Raw genomic sequence first — 21,840 nt, 5'->3', positions numbered from 1 at the left:
CGAAACGGCACATGGTTCTGGTAGTCTCTCGTGGGCCGAATATTTTGAAGGGGTATCACACTCCTCAGCTTCCCCGGGAAAGTCTATTTGGACGTACTGGAGAGGAGGGTCTAACGGTGAATTGAATCTCGTATTCAGGAGAAGCAGTGTGGTTTTCGTCCTAGCCATGGTACAGTTAATCAGCTCTATACCGTCAGCAGGGTTCTCAAGGCGTTATGAGAGTTCGCCCAACCAGTCTACATGTGCTTTGTGAATTTGGGGAAGGCATTCAACCGTGTTCCCCGATTAGTCTTGTGGGAGTACTCCGGGAGTACGGGGTACCAGAATCCCTGATATCTGGGGTCCGGTTCCCATATGACCAGTGTAGAGTCTGTTCCACGTGCCAGGCTGTAAGTCTGATCCATTTCCAGTCGGAGTTGGACTTTGCCAAGGCTGCCCTATTTCACCGATTCTGTTGAGAGCTTTTATGGACAGAATATCTGACAGACGCAGCCTCGCGTTGAGGGGTCCGGTTTCGTGGCCTCAATAATACAAGCCTGCTTTTTGCAGTTGATGTGTTTCTGTTGGTTGGCTTAATCAGGCCATGATATCCAATTTTCACTGCAACGATTCCAAATTCACTGTGAAGCGTTCGGGATGAGAATCAGTACCTCCAAATCTGAGACCATGGTCCTCAGTCGGAAAAAGCTGGCATGCCCTTTCTGGGTCTTCCCCAAGTGGAAAACTTCACGTATCTTGGGGTCTTGATCATGAGTAAGGAAAAAATGGAGCGGGAGATCGACAGGCAAATCAGTGCGGTGACTACACTGATGCATCAGTCTGTTGTGGTGAAGAAGGAGCGAAGCTCTCTATTCACCGGTTGATCTACGTTCCTACCCTATGGTCACGAGCATGGGTTGTGACCAAAAGAACAAGATCCCGGATACAAGCGGCTGAAAGGAGTTTCCCCCTGTAAGATAAGATGACAAAGTCACTTTGCAATTGCTTGTTCATATTGTATCAGTTTTTGTAAGTATAGAAACATCGTTGTCATAGAGACTTGACACTGATTAATCAGACTTTGCCCAAAGTTTGGTCGTTGTCATGGAGACTTGACACTGATTGATCAGACTTTGCCCAAAGTTTGGTCGTTGTCATGGAGACTTGACACTGATTGATCAGACTTTGCCCAAAGTTTGGTCGTTGTCATGGAGACTTGACACTGATTAATCAGACTTTGCCCAAAGTTTGGTCGTTGTCATAGAGACTGTGCTCTGTTGTCTGCCTCACCCACTGTTCATTCAGAGAGAGTTGCAAGGACAACAAACTGTCTTCACAGCTGTTGGAGCTCTCTCCCCATCCTGCAGTCTGGTAATAAACATATTTCCTTTAAATTGGTCTCACTCTTTCTTAACCTGCTCCTGAAGCTGTTTTTACAGACCCAACACCCCCGCAGGAGGTCCGGACTCTCCTTTAAAGATAAGGTGAGAAGTTCAGTCAGGACTTCTCTGCTGAAGCTGCTACCCCTGCGACTTGACCTCGGATAAGCAGAAGATGATGAAGACAATAATATGAATAATAATCCTCCTCCATACATTTTCTTCAATCAGTAATTTTAGTTTCCTGTCTTGTTTTTTTACATCACACATTTTCCCTTTGATTTATTCACATTTATGCAAATTTCCAGTGTGTGACGACTTATCTTGTTTCCCAGTGGCTTTCTTTGACGTTGTCTTAAAGAAAAGAGAACAAAAAGCAAAGCACACTTGTGAAATTAATCCTTTAACTGACTAACACTTTTCGCTGTTGCAGTGAAACCCATTTCCTGTTCCATGGTCACTGTTGCACATTTCCTCCTTAAGATTACTGATTATTTTCTTCTGCTGCGACATTAGCTCCCAGAGATATCACGCCTCGCTCGTTCCTGTTCCGCGCGGGCGTAATTAAGTCCCGGTTTTCATCTTCTCCCATTAAGCAGCAGAGATGTTACCTGTGTCACAGGAGGCTTGATGGCGACAACGCAGAATAACCCTGGCTTTGTGTTGCCAGGTAACCAGTGAGTGACCTGTCAGCCATCAGCTCCTCTTCGCTCTGTAAAAAGGATGGTGGTGATCACAGTCATTTCCCATTAGAGCAGTGGTCCCCAAACTATTCCAGAAAGGGCCCCAGTGGGTGTGGGTTTTCGTACCAACCTGTAAGAGAAAACCTTTCCACCAATCTGGTATCCTAGACGTGCAATCAGTGAATTGCAGTCAGGTGCTTCTTTTTTAAGCACAAACCTCATTGGTTAAATTGTTTGTGTTGGATCGGTTGGAACAAAAACCTGCACCCACAGCGGCCCTCGAGGACCGGTTTGGAGACCTCTGCATTAGAGTCTGTCTGATGTGATTATCTAAAGGAGTCTGAAACCCTTAATCAATTTTATACCTCTGAAGGATACAAGCCCAACAATCAATAATGTTCATTAATAAAGCTTTATTATCTTTCTTGTGCCTATTTTGGGGCTATATGTAATGGAACATGATTGTATTAGCCAAAAAAGAGAAAATTGGATGACAAACTGTGACAAAATAAAGGAGTTGGGATGCTGACTCATCAACTTGCTAGCTTTTTCCCGTTGTGAAGAAGAAAAATTGAAAATAAAGAGCGCTGATTCCATTATAAACACAAGAGCTTAACTAAGACGCAGACTAAAAATATTATTAAAACAGATCGAACAAAAGGGAAAAAAACTGATAATCATTTGGATGGAGCAGGTTTGCAGGTGGCATAAAGTAATGGTAGTGAACCAACTTTTTTTAATGGAATAGTTTCGAGGACACCCCAGAACCTCACAAAGATAGTAGAAAATGAGTGAATGAATACCCCAAATGGTACGAAAATAAGACATAAAAAGTCAAATATTAACTTTTGTCAGCAATGTTCACCCAATGGGGTTCTATGGTGTTCCTAAGCCAGTTGGGAGCCTCATTTCATTCTCTCAGTGTTTTTGAGCTGAGGCACACTTTTTTGCATTGAAAAAAATATCAAGGTACACCATTACATGAAAATCTAAAAATTTAAAATCTATGTTAACGATAGTTTTTTTTTATCAAGGTTTCATCAAGAGGAATAAAATGAACACATAAAAAGTAATATCTAATTCTTCATACTGACATTTCATTCATTCATTTATTCTCTGAACCGCTTATCCTCACAAGGGGTCCTCGAGGGCCCCTATCCAGTCTGTTTTCCATATCTCCCTCCTCTACCACACCTGAATCAAATGATCAATTAATCAGCAAGCTGTCCAGGAGCTTGATCACGATTCTGATTAAAATTTGATTCAGGTGTGTTGGTGGAGGGAGACATGGAAAAATGACTGGATAGGGGCCCTCGAGGACTGGAGGTGAAGGCCCCTGCCTTACAGTATGTCTTGGATGTCGTACTACGCTCAGCAGGGTCACGGGGGTTGCTGGACCCTATCCCAGCTGACACCCTGGATTGGTGGCCAGGGCACAAGGAGACAAACAAACATTCACGCTCACACTCATACCTAGGGGCAATTTAGTGTGCAATCTGCCTATCATACATGTCTTTGGAATGTGGGAGGAAACCAGAGTACCCGGAGAAAACCCACACAGGCCCAGGGAGAACATGCAAACTCCACACAATTGGACCGACCTGGATTTGAACCCAGGTCCCCCACTGTGAGGCCGACCCGGTAACCACTCAGCTGCTGGGGCGCCCTCTTGTGTTATTGAGGTCAGTTATTTTTTCGCCCAAAGGATTACGTAAACATTTGAACCATGGAAAGATATGGTAGGAAAAAAGACAGACAAAATGTTAAAGAAAAAATATGTCAATATTTATTACAGTATAAACAAGTGTGGTGTGGTTTGAGTAGACTGTACTGTACAATACATTGGGCCAATGGTGTTTTCCTCATTGTGCCCTCCTTTCTTTCCGTCACCAGTACAACTTGCACGTTGTGTTAAAGACAGCATTCAATACAAAATGGCCATTCAATGCAACACGATGCAAATATGCATTGTCCCAAAAAAATCCCTGAAAATTCCCTCATTGAGGTCAATTTTTTTGTTTGTTTCTTTTATCATTCCCTTTTTCTTTTCTCATCATATCAGTGAATAGTCCATGCCATCCTGAGCACATAGACACCCAGATGTGGCTACAAGTTGTTAAGGACACAGAAACGTCCGTTCCCGTGATGTGGCAATGTGTACTACTTGTTTTTTTGTTTCTTTTCCATTATGTAAAGGAAAAACAGCACAGAATTAAACAGTCTTACAAATTTAAAACTGCAAAGTGAATTAAAGTCCAACACTGTCACTGTATTTTTTGGGGGGGGATTCTTATAATATTCCACTATAGTAGTGCTGTATTAGAACAACATTTGCATATACTAAATTCATAACATATTCAATATATACTGTATATATTAACATCAAAAGGCCACAGGAATAGCATAGATTGCATTAAAACTAAATAAGAAATGGAAATAGAGGTTTATAGGCATTTGATTTTTTTTTTTTAATCTGGAGATTAAAAACCAATTTATTTATTTATTAACATATTTGAGTGATTTTGAACATCAGCAGTGTAAATATCATTGCTATAGAAATTATTAATTGACACCCAAACTCGTAGCAATTAATATACTGGGTAGGCCAATTGAAATGTTACATTTTGCCCAGTGAAATGTGACAAATGCCCAAAATGTTACATTTGACATGACAAAAAAAAAGTTGGGGCAAGCGGCAGACAGTAAGCAAGTGCGCCAGGATAGAGGTCTTATAATTCCATCAAAATAGTACAAAAGAATACATTTGAGGTCTGGTTTCTAGAAAAAAAATTCTGGTGTATTGCAGAGTTATAAAGACAATTTTGTGTTGACCCATAGCGTAAAAAAACAAACAAACAACATTTAAAATTTTAACGGTCCTGTAAAAATTGAGATACAAAGAGTTTTCAACAGTCAGACAGTTTGTAAGGCCAGCTGAGCCCAACCCTGTTTGCAACTGAACTCTATAAGCAAATCGTTCGCTTCCCGATCGCAAACACTGAACCTCACACAAGGAACTCGCAACTCGGTTGCTATTATAGCCTTAATTATTGTTTGCAGTGGATTCAGATCCCATTTTTGGCGAGAGCAAAATCAAGGCAATTGTTCAACTTCGCTGTTGATTTTTTTAGTATCGCAAAGCAAAACTAGTCCATGACCTAAAGAGCACGCGTAGACTTGAAGGCTGTGGATTTCTGAAAGTTTGATACAACGGAATATATTGGATTTTTTTTTTTTTCAATCATCACTTGCGTTCAATCAATATATTGGCTTATTGTGGGACAGCATTACACAGCTAAACTAACAACATTGTCTAAGGTCATTTCCTGTTGTGACATATACAGTTTCCCTCTTGTAATAAAATTTAAAAAAAAAAAAATTTAGAATTTGTTTAAAATCCTGTATTTAATTAATTTTCATAGCCACAGCATTTCTATCTAAAAATGCAAAATACACGAAAAAAAACATGTACCTTAACTACAGACGAATAAATACTTTTTTTGTGTGAGGTTCAGCATTTGTTTGGACAAAAGCTACACGTTCTTTAGTTCCTGCTACTGTAAAAAGGGTGCTTCTGGAAGGGGCAGCGGATTTTAACTCATTCTTGGAAAAATAATTATTTTATTAAACCAACAACAAAATCCCTATTTCTTTTCTTTAAAGCAACATCCAACCGGTGGCTGAGCCGTACAGTACTGCAGCATGCTCAGGTATACAAAACAATATATATCAATTTAATATTCACGCTGCATATATGCATATATACATATATATGTGTATATATATATATATACATATATATATATATATATATATATATATATATATATATATATATATATATATATATAAATATACATATATATATACATACATACATATATACATATATATATACACATATATACATATACATACACATACATATACATATATATACACATACATATATATACATACATATACTGACATATATGTATATGTGTATATATATATACATATATATACTGACATATATGTATATGTATATATATATATATATATATATATATATATATATATATATATATATATATATCAAATTAGTTAGAATACTTTTCAATATTATGTACACTCAAGGCTTAAGGGTGATTCAGACAAAACGTTCCAAAGTAAGTGCAGCTTTTATCAATACACTTTTACAGAACACCACACATTGGCCGCATCAGAACTGAAGCAGAAGCTTTTCACAGCGAACCCTGTGACTCGTTGGTTGCTGTTTTAAACAGCATCCAGAAAAGCGTCTGGCCTTACATACTATGAAATACTGTTAACAGGGGGACGAATTGAATGAAGGAGTTTAAAACCACTTTCCTGACATAATAGTATGGAGTTTCCTATACAACAGGCATGAGTCCACCATTGTTATGAATCCTAGACTGAAAGGACTTGTGTTATGGCTCTGCTACAACCTCTAAGAATGTGCAAACTCTATTCCGTCACAAAACCAGATCAGAAACATGGTTTCAACATGCCGTGTAAAAATAGTTTGTACATACTCAAGAAAGGAGGCACTTCTTTGCCAAAGGTTGCTGAGATAAGCTAAGTGCTTCCACCTTCTCCGACTCCAAAGTACAAAATGTTGGTGCTGTCGGTAAAACCGGTTTGGTAAAGCCTTGCTGTGGTGCTGTGATGAAGCAAAGCAGTAAGTGACGAAACAAACAACTGGTACTTCTGGTTGGACAGCGTGGGGAAAGACTTAAGTTATGTGTGAACTACATTTAGTCAAAAGTCAAACATAGACCCATAATTTGGTCTTTTAATCAGACCGTTTCTGGACTTGCTTCTCTTACCCATTCTTGTGTCTCTTGAAATGGCTGCATATCAGTGCCAGCAAGCCATCGGCTACACGGCAGTGCAAACTGCATCCCATCACTTTTCTTATCATGTTTTACAATCTCACTGTTTTTGGCCAAAGATACCATTATTATCTATATGTTCATATCAACACACAATCTAAATAGGTGCATTAAAGCACACAAAATATACAAAAAAATGCATGTCGACATATCATTCTGCTATACAAACAGCACATAAAGTACAAATCCTCCTGTGTGCATGTGTTAACTCCTTGGTTTTTAAAAACTAACACTGCAGAAAATCTTTTCAAAGACCCCATATCCTCCATTTCGACCCGGCAATGAGGGGAATTTTCCGTTTTCTGCCCCCTTAAATCTTTATACGAAGAAGTCTCCTTGGCTTGACGAAAGCTGTCCTTGGCTTTCTTAAAAACATCCCACTTCCGAGGCGTCGTCCGCGACTTCTACGTTCCTGGGCTCCCAAGCTTTCTTGGAGCTAAAACATTCATGAAAGCAGCTGCAAGCGCCTTGGCGCAACCACTTGGTTACCACGGTAACAGCATCATCTAAACCCAAACGATACATGGCAGCCTTTCATCGCCAATCTCACGTGGATTCCAGTGTGTCCAGCTGGAACACGTTGTGGTTGGTGGGCGTGGTGAAGAAGAGCTGTTCGTTGGTGGGCGACGCGTGGTTGTCGCATGGGCTGTTTAGGCCTAGAGTCCGCTCAAAGTCCAGCAGCTGTCCCATGAAGTTAAAGTTAGGCGAAATGTTGGACTTCTTGCGCTTCACAAAGTCGTAGGCGTCGTTAAGTGACAAGTTGAGCTTCTGCATCAGGTAAGCCACCGTTACTGTCACTGAACGGCTGATGCCGGCCAGGCAGTGCACCAGGATTCCACACTTTTTGGAGCGTGCCTCTTCTGAAGGGGGAAAGAAAAAAATTCAAGTGAGTTTTTTCCCCGTTTATGCAAGATACGTTTTTTTCTTAAATTTCATTCATAGACGTCAAAATAAATTTTGCTTAGGGTTTTATCAGTTCATATTTTCTCCATTTTTAAATAAATGACCGTATCGGCTGCATTGGCACTTTGTATTTTCGTGCATGTCACGTCTAATTTGTGCAAAAATAAGCCGTACCCTGGATTCAATGATCATTTTTTTGAGCGACAGATACAGCTCATATGCGAGAAAATACGGTAAATGCCTCCCCATCGACAGTTGGGTTAAAAAAAACACTCTGTGGGGGGTTTGGTGAATTAAGTGTAACCATGAACTATATGTTGATGTTACATTATTAATAAGCTGCATCTTTCTGTCCCTCCAAGGCCTTGTGCCACTTTGGCCATTAGACATGATTCTCTCATTGCAGCCTCCAGATGCCTCCTGTGAACATCAAATTCAATTTGTCTGTGATGTCTGCTCACTTTAAGGGAAAAGGGGGAACTGGAAATGGTCATGTGGCTAGCTAAAAGCATGCACAGCAGACTCTGAAGTATAATAAGACGACGTCATCGTTGACTTTTGATGCCCATAGAGCCCTTGGCTCCCATTTACAGCTGAAAGCTTTGGGAAGAATGCAATGCAAGAGCCAGGAGTGGTAATTAGCGCCAGATTCTGGCATAGGCCGCGTAACCTCATGCAGCAATACCTAATCAAGTACATTACAAAACCAATGATGGGAGCAAATTCAACCCGACAAAGCCAACACATGCTGTATTCACAGTTGACTTCTTTGCATTTTAATGTTATGTACAGTACTGTTTTGTCTCTCATCTCATCCCATTTTCTGAACTGCTTTATCCTCACTAGGGTTGCTGGAGCCTATCTCAGCTGACTTCAGGCCAGAGGCGGGTGGAAAAAAAGAAACGCCATTAATAAATAACTAGTTTTGTAAATGAGAAAAAAATGATTTTGATGGCTTAGTATATTGAGCTGTACAAGCTTGGTCAGGGAACAACTCCTTAGAGCTGATAACCTTTCATTCGGTGTTTCTGTTACAAGAGCTCTGTGAGGTACAAGAGTCCTGGAAGAAGTAAAATAAAAGGGACATTTTCGCAAAACATGCTTCTGATAGCCGCCGATTTCCTTGGTTTTTAATGCTAAAGGACAACTTTTGGAGGTTACACCGTTCTCCATCGTGATAAATTGTCACACGCCTCAAGGAGGCATACTCAGACTACACTTTTTTTTTATTTTACATGAATGGCATACAAGGCTATGCTCAGGCCGCAGCTTAAAGGACTTAAATCAGATATTTTTGCATTTAATTGACTCGTGGGAATATTTCCATGGCAGTCTGAATAGGCCAGGTTACATGGAACTTAATACCATCTTCGAAATTCTTGTGACAATGATGTCAGTTTTGTATTGCTCAGTAACAATGTACAGGCGAGAGACATACAAATACGAAGTGGCCTAGTGCGGACACCAATGAACTGGGGTACAGTGTAAGAGAAAAGTAAAAAGCATTAAAAGACAGACCAGATTTAAAGAGGCAAAAAAAAAAAAACAGTGAAATGCTTGAGGACAGATAACTATATTATACACCTAGTATTTTTATGTTGCTTGTGGAGTGTTTTGTTATTATTCTTATGGCATAGAGTTCCTACTCAAACCATGATAACTTCGCAATCTGCCTTTGACATTGTCCAGTTCAATCCTACCCAACTATTGCTTGTGTTAAATGATGACAAGTCAAAATATGTGGGGTTTTTTTACCCGGTGGTAAAAGTCATATTCCTTAACTATATAACATTGATGGGACATTGATGTATACCTTCTGACAGGTATTTAGTTATAACCGTATAAGGGAATTCAACTTTTAGGATGCATAATGACATATGTGCCTCACTCCTAAAACTGAGTGTGCTTCACTATTATAAGTATATTTTTATTTTTGCCCATTTCAGGTAGAAATCCCTTAATTGTGACTTGTACTTTTATTACTAAGTGCTTATGGTAATTATTATTATTTTTATTATTGTTTTATTTTCCGTGAATGCACCTGAAGGAAAACGTAGAAAGTTTAATGCTGTTAACCATTCAGCTTTATGGTTTGTCACAAGGTGTGGCAAATGAGTACACCACTGTGTGTACTGTGACGGTGCATGCGTATATAGTTTCTAGTATAGAGCTCAGCTTAGTTTTGTTGGCTAAATATGAATCATGTTCTTCTGGTTAAACAATTTGGAAACAACAGTCTGAAGTTTAAATATGATAAATAAATCATTCATTCGTACAGCTTTTCCTCACAAGGGTCGCGGGGGTGCTGGAGCCTATCCCCAGCTGAGTTTGGGCATGAGGAGGGGGAAACTCTGAGTTGGCTGCATGCAGATTGCAGGACCATTCATGCTTAGACTCTTTGGGTCAATTTAGAATGTTCAACCAGCCTTCCCAGCAAGTTTTCGGGACGTTGGAAGAAACCAGAGTCCCCAGAAAAAACCCACACAAGAACATGTAAACTGGCCACACTAAGGTCCCGACCGGGGGTCGAACCCTTGATCTCAGAACTGTGATGCCAATACGCTAACCACTTAACCAACGGGCCACATTAAATAAATCTTAAGACTCAAAATAATAATGAAATACTTGCTGATAATTGTTTTTCCACATGCTTTTATCACTCAAATATATACCGAGTAATTAATTCAAGTCAGTCAAATAACCTCCCTGCCCCCCAAAAAATCACTTCACATTCACCAAAAAAGAAAAAGAACTAAAAGGTGATGAATATCGGGCCAGCTGGCTCTACCAGAGAGGTGCCCCTTTTTTCAAGGAGTTAGCAACTCTAATTAATCATAGTCTATGTGGCATTCATTTAAATATTTACTGTCATTCCATGTCACTGTTAAAACCAGAGAAGCAAATTCAATGTTTAGCTGTGGGAATGTGCACTTGCATTCAGTAATACTGGGAAAAGGTGAGTGAACGTTTGAAGACAAAAATTCATAATAATATGAAAATGACAAGTTGACAGTTGTGTGTATAAAGAAAGGTGCATAACCACACTCACCAATAAACGAAATGGCTTCAGGGAAAAACTGGGAGAGATTCTGACTCCAGTGATCTGAGATGGGGATCTGTTTGTACTTGAAGTCCCCTTCGTGTTCAAACATGTTGGGGAGATTGGGCGTCACGTTGAGAATGTACTTGATGTTATACTTGCTGAGCACGTCCAGGTTGGCCGAGTCCTTGGCACAGCCCAGGTACAAATACGGCAGGATCTGGACGGGGAATGCTGGCTGGTTGTTGGGCAGTGGGCTCCCCTCAGATTCAGTGGCACTGCCTGGCTCGCGATCCGACTCGCCGTCTGAGCAGTCGGAGCTGATGCGGAGGCCTCCCAGGCCGAGGACAGAGGATGGCGGGGAGCTGCTGGGACATGAACAGTCCAAATTGGTCTCGCAGTGTTCAGGGAACTCTGACTGGAATTTATTGAACCCTCCTATGGGGGAAAAGGGACATGGTGAGCTTTGGGAAGGAGTACTGGTGATGTGTGAGAACAAAACTGTATCCGGCATGTAAAGCATTAACTTCAAGATGAGAGCGCGCTTCACATTAGACATATCACCATCACAATGGTAAATTGAAACAAACTTTGAAGCCAATATTTGTCAAGGTTGCCACATTGGTGAAGGCAAATCAGCTTGACAAAACTCATACTGAGGAGCTGTGAGAAAGGCTACGCCAAAATCTGTATATGCAAATCAAATATTTCAAACAAACCTGCAACCCTTGTGAGGATGAGCGGAACGGAAAATGAATGAATGAATAATCCCACACTCCTCCATGTGGCCAGTGGTATATAGGTTTAGTTAATCTCTCATTATACCAGTGCTTGTTCATCCAATCATGTTTTATGTATGCCAGCGACAACATCTTTGCGAAGGTTAGCATTAACACCATTACAGTTATTTTTTTTAAAAAGACACCACCACTTGTGATGTGCAAACTGGCAAACAATATAAAATTTCACCCAGTCCTTCATCGAATAAAATGTGTAAACGAAACAAGATTCATCAAATTCAAACAGCAGTTTCCATGGTTTCAAAGTGCCTCTTTGTATTTTTCATTTAGTACTTAACACATTTAACAAATCAATATGAAATTAAAGCTTTTATTTTTTTACTACTTCGCATGTGCTTTTTGTTTTTGTTTCAAATTCTATTGGTTCGGATAAAATATACTGGATTTTGTGTCTATGTGAGGTTGTTCTTCCAATCACTTCAATCATCTTACGCGGACATGCCAGAGACATGGAAGGCGAGATACAATGTATGACACATGTCTGTCAAAGTGAGTGCTTTACAGAGAGTGCGCTGATTGGTTTAGTCAGCAAAACTAGCCAATAAGCTTTCACTGTGGGCGGGATTTCTTTTACTGTCTGCTACCAACACGTAAATTATACTTGCCCGAGACTGTCAGGGTAGTTTGCGCGATGGCAAAGGATGAATCCACCAATAATAAACAAAAATAATGAACTCACTTGCTAGCAGAATTGTCACGTTTTGTTGGGGTTTTGGTGAAGGAATGTGTGTGTGCGGGCTGGGTGATTGTGTTTTTTGCCTCTTGTGTCCCTCCTGGGGTCCCTTTCCTCTCGTGGCCAGCTGTTTGTATTTTGTGATTCGCCCCCGTCCTGTGTTATTTAAGCGTGTCTCTTGTCACGTAAGTCAGGCTTTTGCTTCTTCTTCGGTGTGCGTCTTCCCAAGTTTAGTTGTCTTTTTGGTCTCTTTGTTTATTGCTTTTGTATGATTATTTATTATTTATTAAAATTCTAAGTTGTGCACCAGCACCTCCCTCGCCTTTTTTCCTGCCTCTCACCCTCAAGGCGATCATGACAAGAATACACTAAACAATATCTCTGAATGATGACACAGTGGCGAGGTACAATGTATGCAAAAATAACTTCGCCATTAACCCAAGTGGAATTCATGATTATAAAATACATGTTGCGGTAGGCTCAGGTTTCACATGCCGTCACCTGTATTTTATTGCTGAATATGATCTGTATTCTCTATAATAATAACACATTTTATTTCAAAACCTCTTTCAAGATGTTAACAACTAATATACAAATAGATACACAACAAAGGCCAGATTAGAAGCAAAATTACGGTAACAAGAGGGATTTATAAACTAAACCAAATGAAAGATCAAGTTAGGTAATTGAAACACATCTTTTGAGAGACAAAAGTGACATTTAGTTAATATTTTTATGAATAAATACGTGAATTGTTTATTAAATTATTATTCATTATAAAAAATTTCGCGAGATTAAGTGGCTTTAAGTGTACATGTGTGGATTAGGTTCGAAAAAGATCTCCCTAAAATAGGAGGATGTCTGCTCTAATGAAAGGTATTAATGGTGACGGAGCCATCAAAGCTGTGAGAAGAGAAAGCAGCATATGTGCTCCATTGAGAGAACCAGAGTGAATGCTCGCTTGGCTCAGCGGCAATTTTGTGAATGGCAATGCAGCTTGTGGCTCCAGTGGCAGATACACACACACACACATTCATACATCTATCTGCTAGTCAGCTTGTGTGGCATTATTAATAACACAATGTGCTCGTTTTCAAATAAGCAGCATTTTTCTTGTTGAACGATATTTTATTTGCAGCTGTTATCCACTGTTCATTAATGGAAAAAAAGAAGCCTGTCTGTACTTAAGAAGACCATCATGACTGTACAGCATATACTTGAAAACCTATTTAGGCCAGTGTTGTTGATTTGTCAGGTTGTTAATGTACAATTTGCATTACATCTCGTATTTGTTTTTATATACATATTATAAAGGGATTTTGTGTCGTACATGCTCCATTCAAATGACCAAAATGACGATAATTTGAATGGACTGGATTTTTAAAAACATTATATACAGGAAGCACATATTCTTAGCTTATCAAGGGTGACTTAGGGTGAGCAAAAAGATATGTTCTCCACTGCTTGGCATTTTAGCACATTTTTCAAAAATCGTTTTCACTTGACGACCAATTTAGGCTAGAGCCTTCACTGATGAGCTGCCTGATGGTGTAGTGGTTCACTTGCCTGACTTCAATGCAGGCCTGATTCCCGCAGGTGGCGGTATGATTGTGAGTGCGAATGGTCCTTTATCTCTCTGAGTGTCCTACTTTTGCCTGGCGACCACTCTGGGGTGTTGTCTGCCTATTGCCCGAAGTCAGCTGGGATAAGCTCCAGCAACCCCCACAACCTTTACGAGGATACACGGTACGGAAGATGAATGCATTTTTTACTGAAGTAAAATGGCGTCCACTTATGATGTCATTTGACTTATGATTATCATTTTTTTTCTCAGAAACTACATCATGTAAAAAGATAATTCTTTGTTTTTACACTCATTAGGTCCCAATTAACCTAAATATCAAAGAGAAAATAAAAATGCATGCCTTGCAAGAGTTTGGATCTTAGGAGGTTAATATATGTATAGTGGTAATTTGTAATCCTTAGTAAAGCACTAATTCTGGATGCCATAAACAGTCCAATCCATATTGACTGGGAGAGGCTGGTAGCTCCCCGATTCAAAAAGATTTGTCATCAATGGCACTGAAACATGAACATTCACAGCCAGCCCTCTGCAAAATGAAGACGTCTATCACTGACAATGGCAAGGAATGAGTAAAAAACTAAGATTTAAAAGAAACATTTTAGTGGCAGTGTATTTTGGATTTGACTCCTTTTTATTTTACCCATATTGTTTGAGTTTCTAAATGTATTCATTTATAGATTATAATATATATATATTTATAGATTATAATATATATATATATAGATTATAATATATATATATATATATATATATATATATATATATATATATATATATATATATATATATATATATATATATATACGTATATCTCAAAATAAATCATTTTTAATGGCCAAAAGGTCACTTGGCTACTAAAGTCATATTTATTTTCATTGTTTTTGTATTTATTTATTTTATTTTAAGTAGCATTTATTAAAAAGTAACATTTTTCCCAATGTATTTGCTTGCACGATTGAGAAACATGAATGTTTTCCGCCACAAGACTTACCTTCCAGGTAGAACGCCTTGCAGCCGTCGTCCCGGAGTTTCTGCAGGAGCAGTCCGAGCACAGAACTCCCCAGCCCGGACTCCAGTCGCTCGGGGCCGGCCTCGTCGTACAGTAACACCACGTCGCTTTTACATCGCTTGACGAACTTCTCCTTATCCTCGTTGTTGGGGATGATGGAGCGGATGGGCAGATTGCCTTTCTTCAGCCTGCGAAGCATGAGGCCCGGGATGGCCACGTTGATGGCCGCCTCGACGTGCGACGACTCGTAGAGTTCGTGCGGCCGACAGTCGAGCAGCAGAAGCGCGGCGGCCCCGGATTCCAGCTCCTCCTGTAACCACTCGGCGCTCTTACTCATCGTCACGGTCACCATCGCGCAGCCTCCCCGCCAGCGAGGGCTTCTCATCGGGAATCCTCTGCTGCGTCTTCAGGGTGATGCGAGAGGGATGAAGGAGAAATCGCCCAGCTAAAGTTCACTCGATCCTCTTTCCGCCACCTCCACTTCCATTCAACCGGATGCAACATGCCCCTCCGCTCCAGACAGGCAGCTCAAACACGCGGAGGCTTCTACCTCCCACTCCCCCAGCCCAGCTACGACCATTCGGGCTCCGGACTCGGAGAAAGTAACAACACAATAAATACATAAACAGAACACCCGGTTAGGTGCTGCCATCGGAACCCACAGTTGGTCTCAATGACCAATCATGACTGACCCGAAAATTGGTTCTGATTCTCCGCCTCAGATCGGAGTCGAAGCAGTTCGAGGTTGAGGGAGCTCCGTCAGGGAGGGCGGGGCTTGGAGATTTAAAGGGGCCGAGCTTCAGAGCTTCTTCCACGGCCATTCACCACAAGCTTGCCCCCTACGAAGATCACCTGTTTGCCATCCAAGCAGGACGAAAAATGTGCAAATCAACGAACGTTTAATACAAACGATCCCAGATTGGTCTGAACAAGGACATTTTAATGCGAGTTGAAGATGAAGCGCTGCCGCTTTCATTCATTCATTCGTTCGTTCCTTCATTCATTATCCGAGTCATTTTCATTCATTCATTAATTCATTTGTTCGTTCCTTCATTCATTATCCGAGTCACTTTTCATTGGTTCATTCATTCATTTGTTCGTTCCTTCATTCATTATCCGCGTCACTTTTTTGTTCATTCATTTTCTGAACCGCTTTATCCTTATCAGGGTCGCGGGGGGTGCTGGAGCCTATCCCAGCTGATTTGGGCCAGAGGCGGGGGACACCCTGAACCGGTGGCCAGCCAATCGGGCACAAAGAGACAAACACCCATTCACGCTCACACTCATACCTAGGGGCAATTTAGAGTGTCCAATCAGCCTACCATGCATGTCTTCGAAATGTGGGAGGAAACTGGAGTAACTAGAGAAAACACACACAGGCTCAGCTAGAACATGCAAATTCCAAACAGGTGGACCGACCTGCATTTGAACCCCCCTCACTGTGAGGCCGACGCACTAACCACTCATCCGCCCGGCCGCCTCATGTTCAAATCAACAAACTTTTAATACAAACGATCCCAGATTGGTCTCAACAAGGAAATTTAAATGTGGGTTGAAGATGAAGAGCTACCGCTTTCATTCATCATTTGTTCGTTCCTTCATTCATTATCCAAGTCACTTATCCTAAAAAAAGAAAGTCACAGGGGTACTGGAGCCTATCTCAGCCAGCAATAGTAAGTAGGCATGGTACACCCTGAATTAGTTGCCATCCAATCGCTGGGCACATAGAGACTAATAACCGCCCGCTCATACTCATTTTGGACTGCAACTGTGAATGTTGAGGGCAGCCCGGTGGATGAGTGGTTAGTGCGTCAGCCTCACAGTGGTCAAGGGTTCAAATCCAGGTCGGCCCACCTGTGTGGAATTTGCATGTTCTCCCAGGGCCTGTGTGGGTTTTCTCTGGGTACTCTGGTTTACTCCCACATTCCAAAGACATGCATGGTAGGCTGATTGGACACTCTAAATTGACCCTAGGTATGAGTGTGAGCGTGAATGGTTGTTTGTCTCCTTGTGGCCTGCGATTGGCTGGCCACCAATTCAGTGTGTCCCCCACCTTTTGGCCCGAAGTCAGCTGGGACGTGTTCCAGCACCCTCCGCGACCCTAGTGAGGATAAAGCGCTTCAGAAAGTGAGATGAGAACATGAATGTCTTTTGGACATTGGAAACCCACGCAGACAAGGGAAGAACCGGTGTTCGAGGGCCGCTGTGGGTGCAGGTTTTTGGTGCAACCAATCCAGCACAGACACTTTAACCAATGGGATTTCTGAAGAAAACAAGAAGCACCTGACTGCAATCCACTAATTGCGGTTATAGGACACCAGATTGCTGTAAAGGTGTCCTCTTTATGGGTTGGAATGAAAACCTGCACCCACTGTGGCCCTTTGTGGAATAGTTTGCCCACCCCTGCAATAAGGGAAGGAGGGAACACATCAGGGATCAAACTCGTGCTTGCTGTGAGAACGTGCAAACCTCTCCTCCCTTGCTACCACGCTAGCACTTTCACATTTCTAAAATACTAAATAATATTATAATGAAGACAATTATCATGGCAATACACTCCCACAATAAAAATCAACAATAATTAGAAAATTATCCCTCACTAATTATTGAATTAGTCCTTAGATTTTCAAATGCTCTCCTCTATGACATTCGTAGAGAATCACAATGCAACATCTTCTGCCAGCCAACTACGGGCACTCGGCGGGGGACACCCTGAATTGGCGGCTAGCCAATCGCAGGGCACAAGGAGATGGAAATTAGAGTGTTCAAGCAGCCCGTCATGCATGTTTTTGGGATGTAGGAGGAAACCAGAGCCCAGAGAAAACACTCAAGCCCAGGGACAACATGCAAACTCCAAATAGAAAGGTGACAACACCACTTGAGATTGAACCCTCGATCTTAAAACTTTTAACCCAACACACTAACTACTCAGCCACGGTGATGCCAGGTGTGGGCCATTGATCATGAAATTCCTCCCAATTGTTCATTCTTTTGATCACGAGGTGGAGACAGAAAGGAGTGCTGATGTTATGGGGACGAGGTTCCTCTTGTCCTTTTTGCGGCATCATCATAATATCAGGCTTTATTGTGGAGATTTTTGAAACCCTAAGATATTTTTGCTCATATTTGCTCATACAACTTTGAGAACCTCACTCCACTCTTGCTTTGAACAATGGACCCTTTCGAGGTATGCACGTTCAGCAATTTCTTTCTAATGCACCTGAGGAATAATCCAAATAGGGATTTTTATTTATTTATATCAATCTCTCTCTATACACCTTTAATGTAATATATTCAGTATACTAACAGCGGTTTACCATCATGTAAAAAAGGTAAAGGCCAGTGACACCTTTTCTTACCCTTCTACTTCTTTCATCAATAGCAGGAATTGCAGCATCAATTGAGGCTACATATTCAGTCTGAACATACTTACAATCTGCTCACGGTAGATGAACTATTTATAGTTATTTGGGATCCAAAATATATGAAGGGAACAAAGGTGAGATCGTGGAGATAAATATGATGCGGCAATGATGTTTAGTGACACCCAAAAGGCAACAAATAAATAGATTCGTCTTTCTTCTTCTGTTGTATCTTCCCTTTTCACTTTTTTGTCAAGTTTGCACTCTTATAATTTTACCATCACAACCATAGTGCAATAATAAAATTCTGTCCCGTAAAAAAAAAAAAATCCGCCACCCATTTGCACTCTACAAAATCACTTGTTTTTTGAAAAATTGGAGCACAGTCTGAAACTTATTTTACAGTTGAAAATTCTTGAATATAAAAAACATCAACATTTCCTTGATATCGGCAATTACACACAGATGTCAGCAACAGGCAGAATCAACAGCATGGTAAAGGGTAGTGTGAAAACACAAAATGCACACAATATTGATACAATATCCAGAGCAGCATAAAATGTTCGCTAATGTGGGTTGATTTTTTTTCTCCATATGCAGATATTCCGTAAAATTGGGTGAAAAATAATTTTCACTTGAATATGCAAAATTTCTTTTCAAATGCTGCAAAATCTGTGATTTTTCTGTTCTTTAAAAATGACACCAATACAGAAGATGAATTAAACCTAGTAACTTTCTTTCTAAGTAAAACAAAGGGATTTGCCATTAATCTTACAAATTCTAGCATTCATTCATTCATTTTCTGAACTTCTTATCCTAACAAATGTCGCGGGGGTGCTGGAGCCTATCCCAGCTGACTTCGGGCACGAGGCGGATGACACGCTGAATTAGTGGCCAGCTAATCACAGGGCATAAGGAGACGGACAACCATTCACGATCACACTCATACATAGGAGCAATTTAGAGTGTCCAATCAGCCTACCATGCATGTCTTTGGAATGTGGGATGAAACCAGGGGTACCCAGAGAAAACCCACGCAGGAGAGAACATGCAAACTCCACACAGGTGGACCCACCTGGATTTGAACCCAGGACTCCCACTGTGAGGCCGACGTGCTAAGCGTTCATCCGCCGGGCTGCCCGTATTTGTAATAAAGGAAATAAAAATCTAGGAACTTATACATTCCAAAAAAACACAAATGATATTATTACTGATATCGCTTATGAAACTGTTTTAACACGTATTTTGCATTACTTCATTCGACATTGTGCTGCTCCCTCTGGTGTGCGTGCCTTAGCCACCAGTGCCGGTTTAATACAGGCATAGAAATATACTGTAATTTTCTGCTATAAACTTAGAGTCCAGTACAGTTTATTTATTTTTTATGGGCTAATAGATTGCATATCATCCATAATTTTTTGGCTATAAACCATCATTTTTTCCTAAGTGTTATGATCGTGGGCGGAGGCACCCAAAGCATGCATAAGGACAACTCTGGTTCTGGCAATTTGTGTTTATTACAGGTCACGAGGGAAGCAGCGTAGGCAGGTCAGTGAACGTGGCGTGGAGATCGAGACCTGTGAGGTCTGTAAGGGAATCCATGGTGAAGGTCCAAGAAGCATGGGCGTAGAGGTGATGGGTAAACTGCTTAAAACGATCCAGTGACGTGGTCAGGCTCTGGGTGGCTTAAATAAGTCAGTGATAATGATGTGTCACACCTGGTGTTGGTTGACCCATGGACCTGTGATTGGGTGACAGGCGCATCCATCCACCTTTCGAGCCCTGGGCCTAACACTCAAGTGTTGAACATTGCAGCTAACAATCCAATGTGGTCAACATAGAGATTCTTATAGGCTAACATATGGCATATCATTCATTCATATGACATCTGACATCATCTTCCGTGACGCTTATTCTCACGAGTGTCCCAGGGCTGTCGGGGCCTATCCCAGCTAACTATGGGCAATAGGCAGGGTACATACGGCATTGGTTGCCAGCCAATCGCTGGGTACGAGGAGAGAGACAACCATTCAGGTAAACACTCATATTTTAGGACAATTTAGAGTGTGAATTGCATGTCTTTTAAAGTAAATATACCACAATATGAATAAGGAAAAATACTGTTTACAACTCAGTAAACTGCAGGTATATAAGTATAACAAAAACAAATAGTGTATTGTGCTTGTGAGTATAACTATACACACAACAGCGTGTCTGACCATATAGTTTGCTCTGCTGTTTTTGTCCAGATCAGGCTATAAGTTATAACCATTTTTATAAATACTTGGCTAAAAAGACTGTTGTAACTCTGATTCTTTGTTTTGTTGGATTTTGTTGTTGTTGTCCTTTTTAGTTGCTTAGAAACAAAGACTGGGAATCATTATAGGCTTAAGAGTTCTAATGTGCCACCTGGGAGTTTGGTGAACTACCATGTGATTGCCCATATTGTGTTGTTTATTCAGGGAAAACATCTGGACAGAATAGGGTTTTATGTTAAAATTGACATAAAATCGAAATCTGGCAGGATAAAAAAAATTAAGCCTGTTCTCCATCTGCCAAAGTTCTGCTTCTTGTCAACTGAGCTTGGTTCACTGCTACCATACAGTGTTCGTATCTCAGGTTTTGCTAGCAAATCAAAGCAAATGAAGAACAGAATGAGGGCTCTAATCTTAAAAAATAACCAACAAAAATCATTAAACCAGTCACTCACTCTAACACCAATGTTTTCCAATTTGTTGTGTGTACTGAACACTATAGAAAAGAATCATAACATTGAAAACTGGGAAAATTCCATTATTTCACAGCCCTAAGTAACAAACAGGTGTAGTACATCTCTGGTGTATATGATGACAATCTAAAAAAGTGGAACGAGTTTGAAATGTCACACTTGACGCTTATTTCGAGTATTTATATATCATCTAATGCACTTTATCCAAACTGAGCCAGGGACCATATTTTACATTTTAAAAAAGGCATGAAAACCACAGAAAAATACACATTACTAAGACTACTCACAACTTAAATCGGATAATGAGAAATCTGAGTCATTTAATTCAACACAAAGCTATTATACTCACAGGAAGCCGTGACCTATTTTGTCATATGAATGGCAGTTCAGTGAAGTTGGTAAATTTCCGACACACCTTATGATCTCAGTGGTTGGGTATCAGTGATTTAATTGCGGAAGTTGTTTTGTTTCCGGAACCAGAGCTCACCCCTGTTGTGCGGTTAATAGTCACAGTCAACCAAACTAACAGGCCAGAGATGACCAGTCATTAAACACTTTAAAAAACATTTAAAGTGTTCACCAGTACAAGTGCTTTTTGTGTCTTTCTCTAGAAAACAACAGCTGCTCTGCATGTTTATGGCTCCGGATTGCGGTGAAAACTGTGGACGTGGTTGTTGTCGGTCTACAACTACTGCGGCGGACCGCCACCACTCAGTAACTTTAAGTTTAGCTCGCCGCTTGCCTTCAAAGGGGAACGGAGGTTGGAAATAAAATATACACATGATGGATGATATGTCACCT

The 21,840-nt window shown here is 40.7% G+C and overlaps 1 protein-coding gene across 2 annotated transcripts; it reads right to left on the bottom strand.

The window, feature by feature from the left end:
• Positions 1-1,593: 1,593 nt before the first annotated feature.
• On the bottom strand, positions 1,594-15,707 carry dusp7 (dual specificity phosphatase 7). 2 transcript variants are annotated; one of them, XR_013300752.1, is made up of 4 exons: positions 14,932-15,707; positions 10,892-11,320; positions 6,580-7,799; positions 1,594-2,070 (listed from the first exon to the last, which is right to left on the bottom strand). XR_013300752.1 is itself a non-coding variant. In XM_077603803.1 (3 exons), the coding sequence occupies exons 1-3, from the start codon at positions 15,332-15,334 to the stop codon at positions 7,486-7,488; spliced, it is 1,146 nt and encodes a 381-aa protein (XP_077459929.1). In that variant the 5' UTR covers positions 15,335-15,707; the 3' UTR covers positions 6,122-7,485. The 2 variants fall into 2 exon arrangements, 1 of the variants encoding a protein (XP_077459929.1); XM_077603803.1 differs by lacking the exon at positions 1,594-2,070 and having other exon boundaries at positions 6,122-7,799.
• Between the last annotated feature and the right edge of the window lie 6,133 nt (positions 15,708-21,840).

This window comes from Stigmatopora argus, chromosome 6 (genome assembly GCF_051989625.1).
Source record: "Stigmatopora argus isolate UIUO_Sarg chromosome 6, RoL_Sarg_1.0, whole genome shotgun sequence".
In the NCBI taxonomy this organism is placed as follows: Eukaryota; Metazoa; Chordata; class Actinopteri; order Syngnathiformes; family Syngnathidae; genus Stigmatopora; species Stigmatopora argus.
This window is presented reverse-complemented; position numbering and strand designations above follow the sequence as displayed.